This window comes from Leopardus geoffroyi, chromosome D4, assembly GCF_018350155.1.
Source record: "Leopardus geoffroyi isolate Oge1 chromosome D4, O.geoffroyi_Oge1_pat1.0, whole genome shotgun sequence".
NCBI lineage: Eukaryota > Metazoa > Chordata > Mammalia > Carnivora > Felidae > Leopardus > Leopardus geoffroyi.
In genome coordinates, this window is record NC_059342.1 from 19,028,625 (window position 1) to 19,053,944 (window position 25,320).

Below are 25,320 nucleotides of genomic sequence, written 5' to 3' on the forward strand. Positions count from 1 at the left end.
AGCTCAGAACTGCCACGTCCAATGCCTCTAGCATCTTCTTGTAGGTTGTTGTCTACCCTGTGTTTCCTTTGTCCTTTGAAGGGTGCATATATATAGAAAAAAGGATGCTATTATTTGTTTCAAATATATTACAATACATTTAGGTAATCATAAGAATCAGGGCCTTTAGATGGATGAAATTGTGCTTCAAAACAGGAGACTGAATAATTTCTAGTATGGCTTCCCTCTGAGTAATGATTCTGTCACCTGCAGACAGATTTTCAATGGTTGAAAGCCAGTTAATGTAACAACAAAGGTGACTAGCTTAGCATGTCCAACTTTTTGTATTAGATTACTGCACTTATTTTGTACATCTTTCAGATAAAGGACTGGATAAAGGAACTTCTTTGGTGGTTTTTAGATCAGAAGATATGTGGGCAGTGGATCTGTGAATCCTAAAAATTCGTAGATGGTATTGATTTTTAGGAGCTGTAGGACACTACTCTGCAATGTTGTTGGGACTTTCTAAATCCCTGGGTTTCTATTCTTTATTCCATAACCAGTAAACGAAATGACTTCTCTTGCTCTGAATGCCCATGCGCTACGAAGTGTGTGCTTTTACTTTTGATTCAGATGCCACACGCATTTAGTAATTTTCGTGTGTATTTTTCCTTTTGAATTGTGCTTGCCATTTTAGTATCATTGAGGATGAGAACTATTTTTCCTCTAATATTGCCCCTGTCCTGTAAGACCTTAGTTGGCTGATATCCAAGTAATTCCAGTAAGGGAATGGAATTGAAAAAACTTGTTGTTGTCTCTAATGTTATTACTGGGACTTGTCTAGTTTTGTTTTGTTTTTTTTTCTTTGCAAAATGAGTGATGTATGTTCCTAGGAACAAATTTCCTTATATTTCTATAATTTATGTATCATTTTAGATGAAAAAGAAAGCAAAAAAGACTATTGTTGAGTCAGATACTGAAGAAGAAAATTACAAAGTGCCAGAATATAAAACTGTTATCAGTTTCCATTCAAAAGACCAACTAAACATTACGTTATCCAAATGCGGCCTTGTAATGTTAAATAATTTAGCCAAGGTAAGGAAAGAAATTTGAAACCTTAAGTGTTGGTGTAGTCGTCTGAGCTAACCCTTTTTGTTAATTGAATAAGAAGTTTTTAGTTAACTTAGTTGTCTTACGGTCATTAGCGTTCTGTTAGTCATTTTGTGTCATTTTATGTCATTTTATTTACGATAATTCTTCTTTATAGGCATTTACAGAAGCCGCCACTGGAGCTTCAGCTGTCATCATACGGGATCTAGCGCCATTTATTATTTTAAATTCTCTTGGACTTCCGGTCTCTGTTTCACCAAGTGATTCTTTTAGTGTACTCAGTGTTCCGTTGGCAAGATCCTATGTATTGAAAAATGAAGAGAGTTTAAGTATGGATTATGTAGGAACTAAAGACAATGATCATTTCAATGCAATGACCAGCCTAAGCAGTAAACTCTTCTTTATTCTTCTTAGTAAGTTATAAATTATCTTCCTGGGTCTTTAATTTATTTTAAGTTGCATTTTTATATCCTATTTTACTTTTTGTGGTTTTTACAGGTTTTTTAATCTTCCAAATAGGTTGGGAATTTTGCCTTTTCTTTTGCAGGACTTTGGTTGCTCACTGTCACTATATATTTGTATTGTGAATTGTGACTTCCTTCATCCACTGCATTATCTAGGGCGTGGTAATTCACCACTTTTTATATGCTGGGGAGGAAAAAGATTTGATCTGTTCCTTAACCCAGCTTTTACAGACTGTAGGTGTTGGTATTTGTTGCTTTAACCACATTTAGTATAATTCACTAATACTCCACTAGTTTTACAGCTGAATGAAATAGAAATAGAGTTTGAATTCACAACAATGGCACACTGGAATGGTTTTGGAGTTTGTAAATGGTTTATATATTCTGCCTGTTGAGGTCGAAGGTTTTTCTTTTTGTCCTTTCTGATTCTCATTTTCATGAGAAATGAAAGTAAAAAAAATTTAATTGTCATAATATTTATTCATTGTAAAGTTAATTAGTCCCAAAGCCTCACCCACACCCCTTTATGACACTCTGACATTTAAATCATTATGGAGGAGGGAGAGTATTAATTAAGATGTGGGGGAGGGGTACTAAGACTAACGGCTAGTGCTTTTAGTCAGAAAATGATGCTTAACAGTGGCTAGGTTTCAGGTGTAGACCCAGCGTTGTCAGTGAATTAATTGTTCATCTAGCTTTTACCTCATTTGTTTTTGAACTAACATTTTTACAGAATTGGAGGGGTATATGAGTCATACTCCAATAAAATGTATGTGTGTATAAAATTTTGTTTAATCAAGTCCTAGATACCATAAAGTATCACAGGTTATTGGAATGATGAAAAACTGAAAATTTACAGCTACTTTTGGTAATCACCAGTGACTGCCTAAAGGTATTAGGCCCTGGTTATGATGACAACAAACCAAAGTTCAGCGTTCTTGTATTTTATGACTTGTCTCGTTAGTTAGTTTGAAAACATTTATGTTACTGTCTTAGGTTAAACTACTGAGTGAAAAATTTTTTTCAATTAAAAAAAATTTTTTTTTGGTAAAATACTTTGAAGGTTTTAGATGAATGCTTTGGGAATGTATTATGGCTTCTTAAAATATCCCTTGATTGTAGATTATACAAAGAAATCTCTTTTTTTTATAGTCTTATATATATAAACTTCAGTGATTACTATTCATGATATTAAAAAATGATCTATCTGGTATTTAGCATTTACTTAAAATTAATATATGATGATTTATAATAAAAATTTACAAACATACATATTCCATTTAGCACCCACTAACCACTCTACTGCTGATAAGATTCCTTTAACAAAAGTGGGACGACGACTATACACCGTAAGACACAGAGAGTCTGGGGTTGAAAGATCTATTGTTTGTCAAGTCGATGGAGTGGAAGGAAGTAAGAAGGTAACAATTCGTTCTCCAGTGCAGGTACGAAATGATCCATTTTTTTGTGGGGTCATATTATGCATATTTGTGTCCTAATAAAAAAACTAAAGCTAATTAATACCAAAAGAATATAAAATGAAATAAAATCATAACTAATATAAAAAAGAATCATTACCAGTAATTGTACTACTCTAGTATGAACAGTGGTAGGATTTTGTTCAATACTTCTCATAACTTTTTTTTAGGACTCTTTGTAAAATCTTTTTGGACTATTACTTTTAAATGCCTCATCAATATTTTGTTTTGGACTTGGTAGTAGTATGTGTACGTCCTTTGATTTTAATTAGAAAATATGGTAAGGGAAAGTTTTTACATCTTTATTGAGGTTAAACTGATGTACAGTAAACTGCACATATTTAAAGTTGATGAATTTGGGCACAAAATACATCTGTGAAACCGTCATCACAATGAGCATGCTGAACATATTTATCACCCCAAAAAGTTTCCTCTCTCCCTTCTTCTCCATTCTTACACATCCACTGATATGTTCCCATTGTGTATTGCACATAGAGAAGCTCATGTAAACAGAGTACAAAAAGGAATAGGACTTCTTTCACTCAGCATAATTTTGCATGTATCAGCTTTTGTGTATTAATGTTATATGCAGTTACATGTTGTTGTTGATTAGTAATCTTTTGAATGGATGTTCCAAATACCATTTTGAATGAATCTTTGTATATGGTGTAAGGGTTGAAGTTTATGTTTTGCCATGTGGCTATTTAGTTGTTCCAACCAAGACTATCCTTTTTCCATTAAATGCCTTGGTCCTTTTGTTCAGAAAAAAAAAAAATTGATCATATCGATGAAGTGGGGCGATCTGGGGTTCAGAACTAATGGCCAAGAAAGCATTCTTAAAGACATCTTTGGTGCCAAAAGGTGATTTTATTAAAGCATGGGGACAGGACCCATGGGCAGAAAGAGCTGTGCTGGGGTTGTGAAGAGTAACTGGTTATATACTATGGACCTGGGGGAGTTAGAGTCAAGAGGAAGTTTCTTAAAGGATTTTCCATATGCCAAAGACTCACAGGTTGCTAGAGGCCTAGCTGTTTTGCTAAGGTTGTTTTTCCCTTTAGCAAAACATTAATATTAAGACGGTAGGGAGTTCTTGGGCATTAGGCTATTGATAAGATTGCCCTTTTCTTGGAATTATGCTAAGATATTTGTAAGCTGATGGAGACTCTGTAAGTTTAACCATGTGTTTTCTGTTCTTTGCTTTGTTCTTGGGCAGTCAGGAGTGCCAGAGGAATATCACATATCTCACTGGGGGAGGGGGAGGAGCTCTGCTAGCTTGTGCTTGGCCATCAGCTTGCCTTATGGTCCCTCATCAATAACTTTGGGGGTTTATTTCAGAACTCTATCATCTATCTCACTGATCTATTTGTTGATCTTTATGCCACAATTACATTGTCTTCATTACCTTTTTATCCTGAGTCTTGAAATCAGGTAGTACAAGTTGTCCTACCTTGTTCATTTTCAAAGTTTTTTTGGCTATTCTGAGTCCATTCTATTTCCATTTAAATTTTAGACTTAGGTTTTCAATGTTGATTGAAAAGTTATGATTAAGTTGGTATTTTTACATATTTCTGATTTTTATTGCTGATAGTACCACTAACTTTTATATTAACCTATATTGGGTAATGTCACTAGATGCACTTGTTGTAGTAGCTTCTTCGTAGATATAGTTTTGATATCTGCAGATAAAGATTTTTCCTTTTTCCTTTCCAATCTGGATATGTATTATTTTATTTTACCTTTACTTCCCTGTTGCATTGGCTAGAACCTCCAGTACAGTATGAATAGATGTTCTGAAAGCAGATATTTTTGCCTGGTTCTCAATCTTAGCAGTATTCATTCTTTCACCATTAAGTTTTGAGTCGCTTTCTTGTAGATGACCTTTCTTGGGTTGAAAATGCTCCCTTATGTTTCTAGTTTACTGAGTTTTGGTCAGAACTGGATGTTGGATTTTGTCCAATGATTTTCTGTGTTTATTAAAAGGGTTTTTTTTGTGTGTGTGTCTGTTTTTGAGAGCGAGAGAGAGAGAGAGAGCGCGTGTGTGAGCGAGCAAGCAAGCAGGGGAGGGGCAGAAAGAGGGAGACAGAGAATCCGAAGCAGGCTCCAGGCTCTGAGCTATCAGCACAGAGCCTGATGCAGGGGTCAGACCCATGAACTGTGAGATCATGCCCTGAGCTGAAGGGGATGTTTCACCAACTGAGCCACCCAGGGGCCCCTACTGTGAAAGGTGTTTTAAAACATACTTAATATGTTGAATTGATTTTTTTAAATTATTGTATTAAATTACAAGTGGTTAGATTCAGTATAGTGATTCAACAGTTGTATATATTAGTGTTCATCATGGTATGTGTACTCTTAATATCTTACATATATTTCACCCATCCCCCCACCCACCTCACCACTGGTAACCACCAGTTTGTTCCCTATACTTGAGTCTCTCTTTTTTTCTTTGTTTTGTTTCCTAAATTCCACATAAGAGTGAAATCATATGGTATTTGTCTTTATCTGACTTATTTCACTTAGCATTTATATTCTGCAGCTCCATAAATGTTGTTGCAAATGACAAGATTTCCTTATTTTTTATGGACGAGTAATGTCACATTGTTTATGTATACCACATCTTCTTTGTCCATTCATCTATTGGTGGACAAGTGAGTTGCTACCATAATTTGGCGCTTGTATGATGCTACAGTAAACACAGGGGTGCATATATCTTTTCAAATTTGTATTTCTATATTCTTTGGGTAAATAGTAGTGGAATTACCAGGTAATGTGGTAATTCTATTTTTAATTTTTTGATAAAACTTCATACTGTTCTCCACAGTGGCTGCATCAGTTTGTGTTTCCATTAACAGTGCACAAGGGTTTCTTTTTCTCTACGTTCTTGCCAACACTTACTGTTTCTTGTGTTTCTGATTTTAGCCATTCTCACAGGTGTCAGGCGATATCTCATTGTGGCTTTGATTTTCATTTCCCTGATGATTAGTGATGTTGGGCATCTTTTCATGTGTCTATTGGCCATCATATGTTTTCTTTGGAATAACATCTTTTCATCTCATCAGCCTACTTTATAATTAGATTATTTGCTTATTTCTGTTCTGAAGATGTATAAGTTCTTTATATACTTTAGATACTAACCCATTACTGGATATTTTGTTTGCAAATACCTTCTCCCCTTCACTAGGTTGTCTTTTAGTTTTGTTGACTGATTCCTTTGCTGTTCAGAAACTTTTAATTTTGCTGTAGTCTCACTACTTTAGTTTTGCTTTTGTTTCCCTTGCTTCAGGAGTCTAGAAAAATGTTGCTAGTGCCAATGTCAAAGAAATTACTGCCTGTGCTCTCTTGTAGGGTTGTTATGGTTTCAAGTCTCACATTTAAGTCTTTGATCCATTTTGAGTTTAGTTTTGTGTATGATGTAAGAAAGTGGTCTGGTTACCTTATTTTTAATTTTTTTTTGAGTTTGTTTATTTTGAGAGAGACAGAGGCAGAGAGACAGAGACAGAGAGACAGAGAACAGTGATGGGCACAGAGAGGGAGAGAATCCCAAGCAGGCTCCATGCCCAGCATGGGACTCAATCTCATGAACCGCAAGATCATGACCTGAGCTGAAATCAGGAGTCCAATGCTCTACCTACTGAGCCACTTAGGAGCCCCTGTCCACTTCCATTCTTTTGCAAGTAGCTTGCCAGTTTTCCCAACCCATTTGTTGAAGAGACTGTCCTTTCCCCATTGCACATTCTTGCCTCTTTTGTCATAGATTAATTGACCATATAATTGTGGGTTTATTTCTTGGCTTTCTCTTCTGTTCCATAGACTTACATGTCTGTTTTTGTACCAGTACTATACTGTCATGGATTACTGCAGCTTTGGTATATCTTGCAATCTGTGATTGTGATAGCTCCAGTTTTTTTCTTTTTCAAAAGTGCTGTGGCTACTCAAGATCTTTTGTGGTTCCGTATCAATTTTAGGTTATTTGTTCTAGTTCTATACATTGTGCTGTTGGTATTTTGATACAGATTGCATTATATCTGTAGGTTGCTTTAGGTAGCGTCCGCATTTTAACAATATTTTTTCTCCCAGTCCATGAGTAGGGAATATCTTTCCATTCGTTTTTGTCATCTTCAATTTCTTCTTTCAGTGTTTTATAGTTTTCAGAACACAGGCCTTTTACCTCCTTGATTATAAGTTTATTCCTAGGCATTTTATTATTTTTCGTGCAATTATAAATGGAATTGTTTTCGTAATTTCTCTTTCTGCTACTTCATTATTCGTGAATAGAAATGCAACAGATGTCTGTGTATTGATTTTTTTATCCTGTGACATTACTGAATTCATTTATCAATTCTAGTAGTTTTTCATTGGAGTCTTTACGGTTTTTTATATAGAATATCATGTCATCTGCAAATAGTGAAAGCTTTATCTTCTTTGATTGCAATGGCTATGACTTCTAGTACTATGTTGAATAAAAGTAGTAAGTGTGGACATCCTTGTCTTATTCCTGATCCTGGGGAAAAGCTTTCAGTTACTTGCCACTGAAATGACATTAGCTGTGGGTTTCCCGTATATGGGCTTTATTATATTGAGGTATGTTCCTTCTTAACCAACTTTGTTGAGGGTTTTTATCAGGAATGGATGTTGTACTTTGTCAAGTACTTTTTCTGCATATATTGAAAAAATCATGTCGTTTTTACCCTTTCTCTCATTTATGTGATGTACCACTTTGATTGGTTTGTGAATATTGAACCACTTTTGCGTCCCCAGAATGAATCCCACCTGATCATAGTAGATGATTTTTCGCCATGCGTTATTGGATTCAGTTTGCTAATATTTTGTTCAGGACTTTTGCATCTATGTTCATCAGAGATATTGACCTGTAGTTCCCTTTTTTGTTGTGTCTTTATCTGGTTTTGGTATCAGTGTTAGGCTGGTGTAATAGAATGCATTTGGAAGTTTAATTTCCTCTTTTATTTTTTGGAATAGTTTGAGATGAACTGGTATTAACTCTTCTTTAAATGGTAGAATTCACCTGTGATGCCATCTTGTTTGGAGCATCTAAAAAAAATTTTTTTTTAATGTTTATTGTTGAGAGAGAGAAGGAGAGAGAGAAAAAGCATGTGAGCGGGGGTGGGGCAGAGAGAGACAGAGACACAGAATCTGAAGCAGGCTCCAGGCTCTGAGCTGTCAGCACAGAGCCTGACACAGGATTGAACCCACAAACCATGAGATCATGACCTGGGCTGAAGTCAGATGCTTAACTGACTGAGCCCTGTTAGGGTGTTTTTAATTCCTGGTTCAGTTTCAATAGTGGTAATTGGTCTGTTCAAATTTTCTGTTTCTTCCTGCTTCAGTTTTAGTAGGTTATATGTTTCTAGGAATTTATGCATTTCTCCTAAGTTGTCCAGTGTGTTGGCATAGAATTTTTCATAATATTCTCTCATAATCCTTTGTACTTCATAATCCTTTGTACTTCTGAGGTGTTGGTCATTGTTTCTCTTCTTTAATTACTGATTTTGTTCATTTGAGTCCTCTTTTTTTTGGTAAGTCTGCCTAACAGTCAGATTTTGTGGATTTTCAAAGAACCAGCTCCTGGTCTCCTTGATTGGTTCCTTTTTTTTTTTTTTTTTTTTTTTTCCTTCCTTCACTCGTTTGGGGTTTTGTTTGTTCTTTTTGTAGCTTTTTTTGCTATAAGCTTGCATTTTCTTTTGAGATTTGTCTTGCTTCATGAAATAGGCCTGTATTGCTATAAACTTCCCTCTTAGAACAGCTTTTGCTGCATCCCAAGGATTTTGGACCTTTGTGTTTTTGTTATTATTTGTCCTCATGTTGATTTTTATTTCTTCTTTGATTTCGTGGTTGACCTATTCATTGTTTATAGTAGTATGTTATTTAACCTTCATGTATTTTTCTTTTTTAAAAATTTGTTATTGTTTTAAATTTACATCCAAATTAGTTAGCATATAGTGCAACAATGATATCAGGAGTAGATTCCTTAATGCCCCCTACCCATTTAGCCCATCCTCCCTCCCACAACCCCTTCAGTAACCCTCTGTTTGTTCTCCATATTTAAGAGTCTGTTATGTTTTGTCCCCCTCCATGTTTTTATATCATTTTTGCTTCCCTTCTCGTGTGTTCATCTGCTCTGTGTCTTAAAGTCCTCACATGAGTGAAGTCATATGATATTTGTCTTTCTCTGACTAATTTCACTTAGCATAATACCCTCTGGTTCCATCCACATAGTTGCAAATGGCAAGATTTCATTCTTTTTGTTTGCCGAGTAATACTCCATTGTATAGATATACTACATCTTCTTTATCCATTCATCCATCGATGGATGTTTGGGCTCTTTCCGTACTTTGGCTATAGTTGAGAGTGCTGCTATAAACATTGGGGTGCATGTGTCCCTTCAAAACAGCACACCTGTATCCCTTGGATAAATAGTAGTGCAATTGCTGGGTTGTAGGGTAGTTTTTTTTTTATTTTTTGAGGAACCTCCATACTGTTTTCCAGAGTGGCTGCCCCAGTTTGCATTCCCACCAACAGTGCAAAAGAGATCCTCTTTCTTCATATCCTCACCAACATCTGTTGTTACTTGAGTTGTTAATGTTAGCCATTCTGACAGGTGTGAGGTGGGATCTCATTGTGGTTTTGAGTTGTATTTCCCTGATGATGAGTGATGTTGAGCATTTTTTCATGTATCAGTTGGCCATCTGGATGTCTTCTTTGGAGAAGTGTCTATTCATGTCTTTTGCCATTTCTTCACTGGATTATTTGTTTTTTGGGTGTTGAGTTTGATAAGTTCTTTATAGATTTTGGATACCAACCTTTTATCTGATATGTCATTTGCAAATTATCTTCTCCCATTCCGTCATTTGCCTTTTAGTTTTGCTTATTGTTTCCTTCACTGTGCTGGAAGTCCCAGTAGTTCATTTTTGCTTTTGTTTACCTTGCCTCTGGAGACATGTTGAGAAAGAAGTTGCTGCAGCCAAGATCAAAGAGGTTTTTGCCTGCTTTATCCTCAAGGATTTTGATGGGTTCCTGTCTTACATTTAGTCTTTCATCCATTTTGAGTTTATTTTTGTGTATGGTGTAAGAAAGCATGTCGCTGTCCAGTTTTCCCAGCACCACTTGCTGAAGAGACAGTCTTTATTCCATTGGATATTCTTTCCTGCTTTGTCAGAGATTAGTTGGCCAGACATTTGTAGGTCCATTTCTGGGTTCTCTATTCTGTTCCATTGATCTGAGTGTCTGTTTTTATGCCAGTATTTGTATTTTTCCCAGATTTTTTCTTGTGGTTGATTAGTTTCATGGCATTGTGGTCAGAAAAGATGCATGGTATGATTTCAGTCTTTGTGGATTTATTGACATTGATATTGTTTTATGGCACTGTGTGATATATTCTGGAGAACGTTTCATGTGCACTTGAAAAGAGTGTGTATTCTGTTGTATGATGGGATGTTCTGAATATATCTGTTAGATCTGTCTCTTCCAATGTGTCATTCACAGCTGCTATTTTCTTTTTGATTTTCTGTTTGGATTATCTATCCATTGATGTAAGTGGGGTGTTAAGGTCCCCAACTATTACAGTATTACTATCAATTGCTTAATTTATATTTGTTAATAGGTGCTTAATGTATTTGGGTTCTCCCATGTTGGGTGCATAACTATTTACAGTTATATCTTGTTTGCTTTTCTCCTGTATGATTATATAGTGTCTTTCTTTGTCTCTTGTTACAGTCTTTGTTTTAAAGTCTGTTTTGTCCAATGTAAGTGTTGCTATCCTGGTTTTCTTTTCACTTCCATTTACATGATAAATGCTTTCCATCCTTTCATTTTCATTCTGTATATATCTTCATGCGTGAAACACATCTATTGTAGGTAACATATGGATGGATCTTGCTGTTTTATCCATTCTGTTGCCATGTGGCTTTTAATTGGAGCATTTAGTCCAGTTACATTCAAAGTAGTGAATAGGTATGTACTTAATGCAGTTTTATTAATGGGTTTATGGTTGTATTTGTAGTTCTTCTATTTTCCTTTTTTCTCTTCTCTCTGTAGTGATATACTTGGATTCCTTTCTCTTTACATTTTACATATCCATTATCAGTTTTTGATTTGTAGTTACCACTAAATTTATTTATGACATCTTATGCATGTATCAGTCTACATTAGGTTGATAGTCTCTTAAGTTTGAACTCATTTTAAAAGCACTTTAACTCTTGTCTCCCCCTCCCACGTTTTAAGTATGTGAGTCATACTTTATATTATTTTGCGAATCACTTAATTTTACTGTTTTTGTGCTGCTCTTACTCTTCCTTATGGTCTTTTCTTTCCCACTCAGAGTCCCATATAACATTTCTGGTAAGTCTGAGTACTGGTGATGAATTTGTTTAACTTTTTTTTTTTTTTTAATCAGGAAAATTCTTTTTTTTTTTCCCCAATATATGAAATTTATTGTCAAATTGGTTTCCATACAACACCCAGTGCTCATCCCAAAAGGTGCCCTCCTCAATACCCATCACCCGCCCTCCCCTCCCTCCTACCCCCCATCAACCCTCAGTTTGTTCTCAGTTTTTAAGAGTCTCTTATGCTTTGGCTCTCTCCCACGCTAACCTCTTTTTTTTTTTTTTTCCTCCCCCTCCCCCATGGGTTTCTGTTAAGTTCCTCAGGATCCACATAAGAGTGAAAACATATGGTATCTGTCTTTCTCTGTATGGCTTATTTCACTTAGCATAACACTCTCCAGTTCTGTCCACGTTGCTACAAAGGGCCATATTTCATTCTTTCTCATTGCCACGTAGTAATCAGGGAAATTCTTAATCTCTCATTCTATTCTGAATGATAATCTTGCTGGATAAGAGTATTCTTAGTTGCAGGTTTATTCTTTCAGCACTTTAAATATGTCACCACTCTTCTGTGGCCTGCAAAGTTTCTGCTAAAAAATCAGCTGATAGCTTTATGTGGTTTCCCTTGTATGTAACTGTTTCCTTTTTCTCTTGCTACTTTTAAGATTGTTTGTTTATCACAGTTTTTCCCATTTTAATTACTGTGTCTTGGTGTGGACCTCCTTGTGTTGATTATGTTGGGCTCCCTCTGTATCATCTGGATCTGGATTTGTCCTCCCTCAGTTTTCAGGTATTAATTTCATCAAATAAATGTTTGCCCCCTTTTTCCTCTTTTCCTCTTAGATCTTTATAATCATATATGTCAATAAGTTCCCTTATTCTCATTTTTTATTATTTTCTGTCTCCTCTTTAGCTTGATTGCTTTCCTTTGGTCTGTCCTCCAGATCACTGGTAAATTCTTCTGCTTCTTCTAGTGTACTATTTTTAACTTCAGTTACTGAGTTACTCATCTCTGATGATTTCTTTTTAATGTTTTCTGTCACTTTTTTGAGGGTCTGACTGTGACCCTCCTCACTTTTCTCAAGTCCAGTGAGCATCTTTATGACCATTACTTTAAATTCTCTATCAAGCATCTTATCTCCATTTTTATTTTATGTCTCTTACCATGGTTTTCATGTTCTCTCATTTGTGACATATTCCTCTGTCTCCTCATTTTGTCTAATTCTTTGTGTCTGTTTCTATGTGTTATGAAAGTCAGGTATATCTCCTGCTCCTGAAAGTAATAGCTTTATGAAGAAGAGGTTCTATAGCATCCTACACTGTAATGTCCCATGTTCCCCAGAATGTGGGCAGTTCAGATGTGTGTCCTATGTGTGTTGTACATATCCTGCTATCGTGGCTTAGCTGTGTTTGCCGTCGATTCAGTTGCCTGAGATGGCTCTCTTTGCCTGTTGGGGGCAGAGTTTAGTTCCTGTGTTGTTAGTGGTCCAGTCTGGGGCTGCCTTGAGGTTGAGTTGGTTCATACTGTATTTGCCAGAACTGTAGTCCGTCCCCAAGAAGCTTTCATTGGTGGGTGAGGCCTGCAGTCAGATCAATTGTCTGCCCCTAGCCCATTGCTCAGGCCATAGTTGAACTGGTATGTGTGGTTATTCCTCCTCTCCCATCACAGGAGTCACTGTGGAGTGATGCTGGCCCTTGTTGGGTCTCCTTGCACACTGCCAGGGTTGTGACACCACTTTGGATGGACTCCTGCTACAGGAGAACGTGCAAGTATGGCACATGGTCATAGCAAGGTTTGCTCAGATCTGCTGTGGGAGGAGGCCTGAGCTGCTTTAGAGAACTCCCGTGACGGTGGGTTGGAGATTGATCTTTACTGAGCCTTCGATAGTTTCAGTCATGTTCATGTGCATGTTCCAGTCAGTAATGAAGTGAAATTTTGACAACAGGGACACTCTTAAATCTGCAACTCTTGCCTCTCAAATTACTCGCTCCTCAACGTGCTGTGCTTTTAAGGCACATTGGCTTCCCCAGATTCTCATATCTGTCTCTTTGACTTCAGCAGACAGAGCTCTGTTTGACCTCTCTTTCTGCCCCCACAATAGTCTTAAAAACTTCAGGCAGTAAGCGGGGGTAGTCTTACTGCATATTTTGGTGGTTTCCTTTTTATTCTTTTTCTTTCCTGTGCTATATGCTGCCCAGTATCTGAAAACCATTATTTAATGTATAGGTTCTTTTTCCTGTGTTTTGGTTGTTTACATTGGGAATGTTTGTATAGTCCCTATTATTCCATCATGGCTGAAAACAGAAATTCTTCTCTTTCGTTTTTTATTTATAGTTAACTGTTTTAAAAGATGACTATTGTGCTGCTCTACCTATTATTGATTTTTTTTAAATAGTTATACGTTAATTTTAAAATTCTTGAAGACACTATAGAAATTTGAAGGTATCCCTGTTGCTTCAAATAGAGCCAATGATTTACCTAGAAAAAAACATAGTGTAGTTAAGATTATCCATTTATCAATTCTTAATTCTCAGTATGTTTTCTGTTTTGGTATGATTTTTTTTAAGTTTCTTTATTATTTATTTTGAGAGAGAGAGAGTGGGAGAGAACGGGGGTGGGGCAGAGAGAGAGAATTCCAAGCAGGCTCTGTTAACACAAAACTTGTGAACCATGAGGTCATGACCTGAGCTAAAATCAAGAGTCGGATGCTTAACCAACTGAGCCACCAGGTGTCCCTGGGTATTATTATTTTTTTTTAATAGGACAATTTTACTAGAGATCTAGAAAGATTATAATAAAATGGTTTTACTGACTAGTTTGTTTTTATCCATCCCAAGGATAAATATAAGTGTTTGGAAGTTTACCTGATAACATATAATAATCTCAGTGATGTTACCTTTTATACCATTGTTGTATGCTACTTATTGGATGAGATAGTCTCCATACACTTCAGAGAGTACCTTATCCAATCAGGAGCATACAACTGTGATTTACAAAAGTACACATTACCCAGCCTGTGGCCTTTTTTGAGGATTTTTAAAGTATTATTGTTGACACATTTTTTCTATAAAACTGTGGCAACTTTCCTCGTAATTTTTAGGATAAATAATAGCATGTTTGTTTCTTTTCTAACTTCTATAAGAAAGATAAATATCTCCCACTAGTTTCTTTATTGGGATATTTTGATGGAATGTTTTTTAAATGTCTTTAAATTCTGAGATTAATGGTGCTAAATATGATTTGTTTTTCTTTCTCAGATTAAAAATCATTTTTCAATTCCACTTTCTGTTTATGAAGGGGACACTTCATTGGGAACAGCTTCACCTGGAAGTGAATTCAACATACCATTAACATCTTACCGGTGATTTTTTTTTTTCTTTTTTATTTGCTCTAAGGTGCCATGGAATTTTTAGTTTCTGATTTGGTAGGGATATCTGTCTTTAAGTGATCAAAGTTTAATCATTTGTCTACCTTATTTAAGTTTCAGGGTGCTTAAAAGGTGTTATAAATTTTTTTTAAGGAAAATGTAATGTGTTTAATTTATACCATGTAAATTACTTAGCTTTTACTAGTAAATACATTTATTACATGCTTACAGTATAGCCATCATAACCATATCATTTTTTCATGATTTTTACAAAATGATGAATTGAGCACGATTGGTAGCTTCTAGATTTAAATATACTATTATGAAGAGATTTTTACCTTTGAAATGTTTTAGAATAGAATTTTTAAAAAATCCTTTTAGAAACACAAAATATTTCATCTTTTTACCTATGTATTGTTCAGTGGTAGAATTATAGTATAAATTGTGATATGCGGTACATTGATCTTAAATATTAAAAATTAGATTAAACCTGATACAAAATTTTATAGGTAAAAATTCTTACAGGATGCTGATGATGTATTAGTCTTAGAATTTTAGGGTTAATATCATAACAGACAGATATTCAGGATATTTATATAATCAGGAATTAAAAAATAATCTCTTTTAGGGATATTGAACTCTCTTGGAAAGTAGAACTTTCCTGAGAATAATCATCGTGGTCTGTCTAAGTACCATTTCAGAACACATGCTAGCCCTGGACCCAGACCTGCGTTATGGAAGGGTGGAGGCAAAACTACAAGCAGTGCCAAAACACGCTCTTCCTCTAGTCCTTCTGATCCATGCCAAGTTCACTATTGACTCCCTAATGCTTAGAAAGCAATCTAGCAGGTTTAGGCACATATTTTCAGTTAGTAGACCTGCTACTAAAAAGTATTTTATTGCTTACACCTTCAGCCCTAATGAGCCTTTTATTGCTTAGTTCAGACTTGCTGAGGGCAAGAATTCTCTTGTTGAGAGAACAACAAAATGGTTGTTCATAGTATCTGACCTGATTCTAGGAAAGATTCTGGGTGGGTTATGAGACTAAAGATAGCATGTAGGATATGTTTAAAAATTTCTGTAAAAAGTTTCAACTCCTTTTGTCCTTGAATGAGAAAAGGTAATGGCATTCTGCTTTATTTTTAATAAATTATTGCTGTATATTTTGTGACTCTGTCCATAAAAAGTGTTTTAGAATATTTTTACACTTTCTGGTTCAGGGGTAAAATATTAACTTGTCAAATGGAAATTAATTAATCTTAATTAAAATTATTAGTGATGAACCAGCTTGTATTTCACATTAGGTATTTGTCTAATTCTGAGATGTACACTTACATTTAAGGTTTGAGGTCTTATATTTAACAAAGGTACACTTACATTTAAGTTATGAGGTCTTTAACAAATGGCTACCTCTCACTGGAGAATTTAAATATACTGATTCTTTAATTCATTTAAAAAATGTCAGGTGTTTTGCTGTGTATAAGGCACTGGTGTGGAATGCTACGATGAGTTGGGCATTGCTACTACCCTTGAGAGATTGATACATTATGTAAATACAGAAGGAAGCAAACAGTGGGTTGTAGAGATACAGAACAGTTAAGAGTTGCAGAAAACTACAGAAAACAAAGAAGGTCTTAATGATGGACTGCTGGGCGAGATACATGCATTAAAGATAAAATATAATTACAGATTAGCAGGGAAGGGCAGTGTTAAGTGGGAGGAATTGGGTGAATAAAAGTAAGGAGGCCTGAAAGCACAGAGTTTGTAAGTGACTATAAGGAATAGTTGGGAGTTCATTGTCCTGTATGTGTTGTAATGTAACATTTGAAACATAGTTTAAGTTTACATTGAGGTACTTGCTCCCTCATTTATATAAATTTTATCTTAATATTTTTTTTTTTTAAGTTTATTTATTTTGAGAGGGAGAGACAGAATCCCAAGCAGGCTCCGTGCCATCAGCGCAGAGGCGACCCAGGGCTCATAGTCACAAATTGTGAGATCATGACCTGAGCCGAGTTCAGGAGTCAGACGTTTGACCAACTGAGCCACCCAGGCGCCCCATCTTTATCTTTCATGTCATCTTTTTCTTCCCTCTTCTCTTAGAACATCTGGTACCCTATGTTTCAAGACCTTTCACCCCATCAGCTTTTCTCATTCAGAACCTCTCACCATTGATCATCTTTCTCTGGTGTTTTCTTCCTATGCATTTCTTAAACTTTGCTTTAACCTTGCATGTTTCTCCAGTTCAAGTCTTTTCTTCGGAACAAAGCGTTTTGGCAAAATTTTCACCTCTGGAAAATGCTCTGCAACTGTCTAGAAAGACTTCACCACACTCGCATGCCCTCAGTCTGCTGTGTACATATGGTTTTTGTACCTATCACAATGCAGTAGTTTTCTTTTAACATTACATCCCCCACCTGATTGGGATCTCTTAAGAGTAAAGAATGACTTATTTATTTGTTTATTTCCAGTTTTACCGTCACATAAATAATAGGTCCAATAAAGGTTTTGATAATCCAGATGACTTTATTGGCATTAGTTTAACTTAGAGAAAATTAAAGTTTTTATTTTTAAGTATTAAAAGACTAGAAAAGAGAATGAAAGTCATAGAGAATGTAGAAATAAAACAGGCTAAATCTGATAATGGGCTTGACAGATCATTAGATTTATGTGTATGTCAAAGAAGACGGAAAAGTCTAGTATTTTATAGTCCAGAGTGCTAGTAGTTAGAAGTTCCTTGAAAGGAACACACTGAGAAGTAGTATGGACAGTTTAGGGTTCAATCTAGCAATTTTAAGTCATCATCAGACATCATTACAGAAGGGTGTGCTGGATATTTAAAATTACAGGACTGGAGTTTCAGACAATCTGGTTTGGAGATAGTATGGACAAGTTGTTCATCTGCAAGGGATAGTGTCAAATTATAGGTGATTGGTTTTAGAAGTACAAAAATATTTAAGTGTTTATATTTGGGCATTTGAAAAATGATGAAACCCAAAGTATAGTTCAAATGTAAACAGAATGTGATGTTTAAATATAAAGATTAATCATATGATTTTCTTGCAACCACTTTTGCAACTATGCCCAGTGTTTCAGCAATTACGTATCTATTTGAAAGCTTTCATGTGATTAACATTGAAAAGGTAGTGATTTAATTTTAACTGTAGAGTCAGCGCAGAGCCCGATGTGGGACTCAGGCTCAAGAAACTGAGATCATGAGCTGAGCCAAAATGAAGAGTCAGACTCTTAATCACCTGAGCCACCCAGGTACCCTGAAAAATATTCTCCTCTTAAGAGCCAATTAATTTGATTAGTTTCAGAAAGTTATGAAAACATCCATTCATTGGTCTATCTTACCTATCTCTAAGAAGAATGGGAAATATAAAAATTTACTACAAGAGCAGGGAGTGATGTAATTTTATTGTTCCTAAGTAGTAATCACTTAATTTGTTTTCTTTTAAAGCATTTTAAAGCATACTGTTTAATCCTTTACACAGATCACCTCTTTCTCTGAAGCCAGAAGATGAGGACTATGAAGTGTGTGAAAGAATTGACTTTGAAGAAATTATAAAAAATGAAGGCACTCTTCTAAAGAAGATATGTAGATCTATAAACGCTGCTAAGAAACCATTTATTATTAATGTTGTCCCAGAAAAAGATAATTTGGCATCTCTCTCCGTGTATTCACAAGATGGTTGGGACTTACCATACATAATGCATTTGTGGCCGCCTATCCTCGTCCGAAATCTTCTTCCTTACAAAATTGCTTATTATATAGAGGTATTCTAGAGTTTTTTTTAATGCCTTCCTGTCTTTGATTTTGTAGCTTTGGTTATTTAACATTATGAGCAACAAAACAATGTTTAAATGTTCTCATACGAATTAATAGTACTGGTGAATGGGCAGTCCAGCTGTCCTTCAAATGGAAAAGAAATGCTTCAATCATATTGTATAAAAAGAGGCTTTTTGCCATGATTTACCTTAGAAATATGGCTGCTAAATTGAATATGTTACATGCACAAATGTGATATACCATTCTCTTAAAAAATTAAAATCATTTATGAAAATAGTGTGTATATATATATATATGTATATATATATATACACACACACACACACACACACACACACACTAGAAAATTCAGAAAAAAAGAGATAATAAAAACTGCCTGTAATTACATCATCTGAAAGTAGTGGTTCAGGTGAAGATAATCATTTCAGGTTTAGAATATAGGCATACCTCACTTTATCACACTTCTCAGAGAAACCATTTTTTTTTTTTTTTTACAAATTTCAGGTTCATGGCAACCCTATGTCAAGCAAGTCTTTTGGCTCCATTTTTCCCACAATATTTGCTCACTTCATATCTTTTTGCCACATTTGGTAACTCTTGTAATATTTCAGACTTGTCATTATTAATTGTTATGATCTATGATCAGTGATAATGACTTGCTGGAAGCCGAAATGATGGCTAATGTTTATTAGCAATAAAGCATTAAAGTGTGTACATAGTTTTCTAGACATGATGCTATTGCATACTTAATAAACTACGGTATAGTGTAAACATAACTTTTATATGCCTTGGGAAACCAAGAAATTTATTTGACATGCTCTCTTGTGGTATTTGGTTTATTGTTGTGGTCTGGAACTGAACTTGCATTATCTCTGAGGTATGCCTGTGTATATATATTTAATCTTTTTCTTTCATGTGTATCTCATTTATTATGTTTAAAAGATGGACACTAACTTTTGAAACAAGTGTGAGAATTCGTCTTAAAATATTAGACAAATAGAAACAACAGCCTACATTATATTATTCTCATGCTATTGTTTTTAAACTTTTTTTTATGTTTTTATTGTTGAAAGAGTGCATGCACACACGTACGTGTGCACTAATGTGAGTGAGGGAGGGAGGCGCAGAATCTCTCAGGCTCTAGGCTCTGAGCTATCAGCGCAGAACTCCATGAGGGGCTTGAACTCATGGACCGGGAGATCATGACCTGAGCAGGAGTTGGATGTTTAACCAGCTGAGCCACTCAGGCACCCCTCTTATGTTTGTTTTCTAAAAAGAATATTATGCTCTATAAAGATGCTTTTTCTTTTAAGTACTTTTTATTTTAACAGATTACATCTGATTCTTTTGTTATAACAGGGATCTTTCCATCTTTTTTTTTTAATATGAAATTTATTGTCAAATTGTTTTCCATACAGCACCCAGTGTGCCCTCCTCAATACCTATCACCTACTCCTCCCTCCCTCCCACTCTCCATCAGCCCTCAGTATGTTCTCAGTTTTTAAGAGTCTCTTGTGTTTTGGCTCCCTCCCTCTCTAACCTTTTCTTTTTTTTTTTTTTTCCCTTCCCCTCCCCCATGGTCTTCTGTTAAGTTTCTCAGGATCTACCTAAGAGTGAAATCTTATGGTATCTGTCTTTCTCTGTATGACTTATTTCACTTAGCATCACACTCTCCAGTTCCATCCACGTTGCTACAAAAGGCCAGATTTCATTCTTTCTCATTGCCATGTAGTATTCCGTTGTGTATATAAACCACAACTTCTTTATCCATTCATCAGTTCATGGACATTTAGGTTCTTTCCATAATTTGGCTATTGTTGAGAGTGTCGCTATAAACATTGGGGTATAAGTGCCCCTATGCATCAGTACTCCTGTATCCCTTGGGTAAATTCCTAGCAGTGCTATTGCTGGGTCATAGGGTAGGTCATGGAAGGGTGGACAGAGAGAAATGAACAGTTTTGAGATGTAAGGTGTAGTATAAACAGTGATTGGAAATGGGTGATGAGGGATTGTTAAAAAGCAGAAATAGAAATTAGTTAGGATTGCTTATTTTGGATTACTTTCATTTTTCATTATTTTGTAGTTTTCAAAACTAAAATCACTAGTGGATAAGATTTATTTAATATTTTACTAATTATAGTGCTTTATAATGTTTATTTCAGCATAGTTTTTCATTATGTTATTTAATTTTATCCTCATAGTTCTTTGAAGTTGAGGGTTTTAGACCATTTTATAAATATGATAATTCAAGTCTCAGCTTAAATAATTTATAGAAGCTTACACATTTGGCAGAGTTAGAAGTCAAATATAAGTCTTCTGACCTGTTCTGACAGAGGTATTTCAGAAGCATTATGTGTATGCCATTTGCAATCATTTAAGAGAGGTTTTTGGCGTATTATTTTGACACATTTAAAATTTTACTGTATTTTTTTTATTACAGGGGATTGAACACAGAGTTTATACTCTAAATGAAGGACAGTCAGCCCATATTTGTACTGCGCAGTTGGATAAAGCCAGACTACATTTAAAATTACTTGACTATCTTAATCATGATTGGAAAAGTGAATATTGTATAAAACCTAATCAGCAAGATATTAGTTTCATCAATTTCACCTGTGTTACAGAAATAGAAAAGACTGATTTAGATATTGCTATCCATGTAACTTACAATATTGGCCAGACCGTTGTGGCATTTCATAGTCCTTATTGGATGGTCAATAAAACTGGTCGAATGTTACAGTATAAAGCAGATGGAATTCATCGAAAGCATCCACCTAATTACAAAAAGCCCATTCTTTTTTCTTTTCAACCAAAGCATTTTTTTAATAACAATAAGGTATGTAAGATTTTTTAAACTTTCGTTTTTCTTCAGCTATTTATCACTCCTTTTTTAAAGTTTTGAAGAACATTATGAAACAGGTTAGAAATAACATTTATATGTTTGAGGTTAAAATGTTAGATTTTAGTATGCAGAAACGTTTAGTGCGTTAATGTAATATTTATGCTAACAAGCAAAAAATTTATCAATTTACGTAGGAATTTTTAAAGATATCTAAATTGTAATGTATTTGGAAATTTTTTTCTAGGTTCAGCTTATGGTAACTGATAGTGAATTGTCAGATCAGTTTTCAATTGATACTGTTGGGAGTCATGGAGCTGTTAAATGTAAAGGCCTGAAAATGGAGTATCAAGTGAGTTCATTCTTTGCTCCTCAAGAAACTTGTATTTAAATTATATCTATCAAATACTTAATTTTTATTAGGATGTTGTGGTAATGTAACAGTTTTTGAAATGTTGTTTTTTCCCTTTAGGTTGGTGTCACTATAGACCTTAGCAGTTTTAACATTACCAGAATTGTGACTTTTACCCCTTTTTACATGATTGAAAACAAAAGCAAATACCATATATCAGTGGCTGAAGAGGGAAATGATAAATGGCTCTCTCTTGATTTAGAGCAGGTGGGTAGATGAATATCAAAAATGTACCTCTTTGGATTTTGAGTTTTACTTGAAGTTAAATACCTGAAACCACTCTGTAAGTTTTTAATTTCCCCCCACACTCCATTTTGTTTGTACCAGGCTCTAGATACTTAATTTTTAAAAACCAAACCTTGTCATTTAGGAATGTATTGCTTGATAAGGGAAGTAGATATTTAACAGCTAGTAACCAAACAGTGAAAACACACAGAAGAAGACTAGATAAAGTATAAATGCAGTAAAAAGTAGGAAATGATTTGCTCTTTCCATAAAGCTGTTAAGAATGCCTTTATAGAGTAAGCTAAGCCAGTTATTTTAAGAAGACGGTAGTGACTTAGGAGTGAAATTTTTATTCGGTTCCATGTTTAGCTATTAGACCTCTGCATAAAAGCTTTCTAAAAAGACTGCCTGATGGAATATTTTACTTTTGAAGAGATTTTATTGTAAATCTGTTAGGATTTAAGAGACATTATTTGCTGTTTTTATTCACTGTGCCTTTTTGCTTTCAAACCATCTTGATGGGACCATTCTTCCTGACATATGTTCTGTAGATTTTCCTTTAGAGCTTGTTTTGGAGCTAATGCCATTAGTTTGTGTTTATCCATAAAAATTTTTACCATCATCTTTTATGATAATTTCTCTTGCTAATGAATTCTATTTTTTCTCAACATATCTAGATTTTACTCCACCATTTTCTGGCTTCTAGTATAGTTGAAAGTTCTGCTGTGATTCTGTTATTCCTTTGGAGGTTATTTTTCTTCCCAGTTGCCTTCATGATCTTTGTCTTTGCTGTTTTGCCGTCATACTACCATTTGTCCATGTGTGGGCTCCGTTTATATGTCCTGCTTGAGATGCTTTCCTCTGAGATTTGTAGATCTATTTCGTACTTGCTGTAAAATTTGCAACCGTTTTCTATTTAAATACTGCATCTCCTTTGTTTTTCCATTGGTTTCTTCTTGGCCTTTAATCAGTATGTTCTAGACTTCCGTATTCTCTCTTCCATATCTCTTTATATATTTTTTTTCTATTTTCCTTCTATGTATTTCTCTTTGCTGCATTCTAGATAAATTCTAAATGTATAGCTTTAATAACTTTTTACTTTTCCTGTGTCTAAACTGCTATTTAAGTTTTCAGGTTTTTATTTGCATAATTATGTTTCTTTGAGCAGTTCCACTTTTTTTGAAGTCTGCCTGTTCATTCATTAATGAATATCTGTGTGTATTTCTCATGTGCCTTGTGATACATCTGTTAACAGAACCACAAGTCCCTGTGTTTGTGTAGTTTACATTTCACTGGGGGTATGTAGAAACATTAATAATGGTATAATCAATCAGTAAAATATATAGTATGTTTAAAGGTGAAAAGTCTAATCAGGGAAAAGAAAATAACACAGAGCATAAGACAGGAAGTATTATTAAGAGTTCTAACAAACACAGTGGGCTATAGTTTTATATAAAGTGGTCAAGGGATAGGACTCATTGAGGTCATATTTGAATAGACATGTAGGCAGTGTGGGAGGTAGCAGTTGCCAAGAGCTCTGCTGAGCTGCCGGGTGTTGGACCAGCTGGAGGACAGCAAGCCAAACTGAGAGTGACTGTCAAGCCCTTAGTCACTTCCTCTCATAGTGTAAGCAAGAGGCTAACCTGGAGAAAGTGCCCGCTCTCCCCCTTCCACTTTCCGTGTGGAGCAGCATTGGTCAGGGTTCAGGTGGATCAGCACAGACTTTGGGGTCGCGTGACTGTCAAGGGAGCCTGGAACAAAAGGCTCTTACACTTTTATGGACTTAGAGGGTGAGCCATGACAAGGGGGGAAGAGCTAAGAGTAGAAAAGTACTGAACACTGAGAGGAGAGAGAAAGCCTCTGCAGGCTTCTCCCTCTGTCCTTGATAGAGAGGTCTTGAAGGGAGGTCCTCAAAAAGGCCTCTGCCACGGGCCATATAAAGAGGCCTCTGAATAAAGGGAACTTAGGTGGGAATTCCGACACGTGTAAGTGCATGACTGGAGGTGAGGGCTGGGTCCTTGATACTGCTGTATGCTGACTGTGCTCCTACTCAGCCAAGAGGAGGGCAGTGTAGCCCTGTGGGGCCTGCCAGATGAGGCCTTTGTAATTGCCTATGGTGTGACCTGCAAAATTGCACCTAGGTTTTTAGCCAGGAACTGAAATCCTCAGCCATGTGGATATCTTGGGAAAGAGCATTAGAGACAGAAGGATCAGCCAGGGAAGATGCCCTGAAGTGGAAGGATTTTTGGCATATTTGAGGAGTAGCAAAAGAGGCCAATATTACTGGAGAGGGGGAAGTAGTGGAGAACAAGGTGTAACAGGAGTGAAAAACAATCATGGAGAGTTTCTTGAGCCATTCCAAAGGTTTTAGCTTTTGCTCTGAGTGAAATGAAGAGCAGTTAGCAGGTTCCGAGCAGTGATCAGTGATTACCAGCTCTTGCCAAATATTTGTTGAATGAATATATGATGTATTTTTGCAGATGTTTCACATGTGCTCATGAAGTCTAAGGTTCTTGATTTGTTGGATGTACAGCCCTTCTGTCTAGATGCTAAGATGACCAACTCCAGATTTGTCGTCCTTTAGATGTTTTCTAGGTGTAGCTTCTTACGTAGTTTTACTTAACAGCAGTTCTGTGTCTTGATTTGTGTGTCTGTTGCAGAAAACTTTGTTGGGTCTTAGCTTTTTTAAAAACCTAACTTTTACACCCTCTGTCTTTGTTCAGTTTATGTTTACATTAATTGCAATTACAACTGCCTAACTTTTTATTTTACTTTGTTTCTTTTTTTTAATGTTTATTCATTTTTTGAGAGCGGGGGGGGGGGAGGGCAGAGAGAGAGGGAGACCGAGGATCCGAAGCAGCCTCTGCACTGACGGTGGCAAGCCGACGAGGGGCTGGAGCTCACAAAAAACCATGAGATCATGACCTGAGTTGAAGTTGGATGCTCAGTTGACTGAGCTACCCAGGTGCCCCCTTTCAGTTTCTTTTTGTTTTCAATTTCAGCTTTTCTTGAGATAAATTTTCTTTTGTTAGTTTAAATTTTTTACATCATAATTATGGCCTAAAGTGGTCAACCTTAAGATGCATGCTCATGGTTATTACCTATGTTGATTTGTTAAACTTACTTAGATCACTGTTTTCCTACTACAAAAGACAAGTGCATTAGCACTTGCTCTAATCTCAAGATTTTGAGCACATAACTCTTTAAAAAGATGCGGTGTTTATTTGTAAACATAAAGCATACATTTTTAAGCCAAGTCTACCAGAAAATAGGCTTGAGGATATTCAGAGTGCATCATTTTTGGTCTTCTCCG

At 35.6% G+C, this 25,320-nt stretch overlaps 1 protein-coding gene across 4 annotated transcripts in view; it reads left to right on the forward strand.

Annotated features, from left to right (window-relative positions):
- VPS13A (vacuolar protein sorting 13 homolog A) overlaps positions 1–25,320 on the forward strand; it is a 256,431-nt gene that overhangs the window by 163,995 nt on the left and 67,116 nt on the right. For all 4 annotated transcript variants that reach the window (XR_006710274.1, XM_045469045.1, XM_045469046.1 and 1 more), the window contains exons 43-50: positions 916–1,074; positions 1,247–1,502; positions 2,838–2,998; positions 14,629–14,732; positions 18,236–18,518; positions 20,972–21,367; positions 21,618–21,722; positions 21,843–21,989. Coding sequence is in view for 3 of the 4 variants with exons in the window: in XM_045469045.1 (XP_045325001.1) it covers positions 916–1,074; positions 1,247–1,502; positions 2,838–2,998; positions 14,629–14,732; positions 18,236–18,518; positions 20,972–21,367; positions 21,618–21,722; positions 21,843–21,989 (1,611 nt within the window). In the remaining variant the exon portion in view is untranslated. The remainder of the gene's footprint in view (positions 1–915; positions 1,075–1,246; positions 1,503–2,837; positions 2,999–14,628; positions 14,733–18,235; positions 18,519–20,971; positions 21,368–21,617; positions 21,723–21,842; positions 21,990–25,320) is intronic.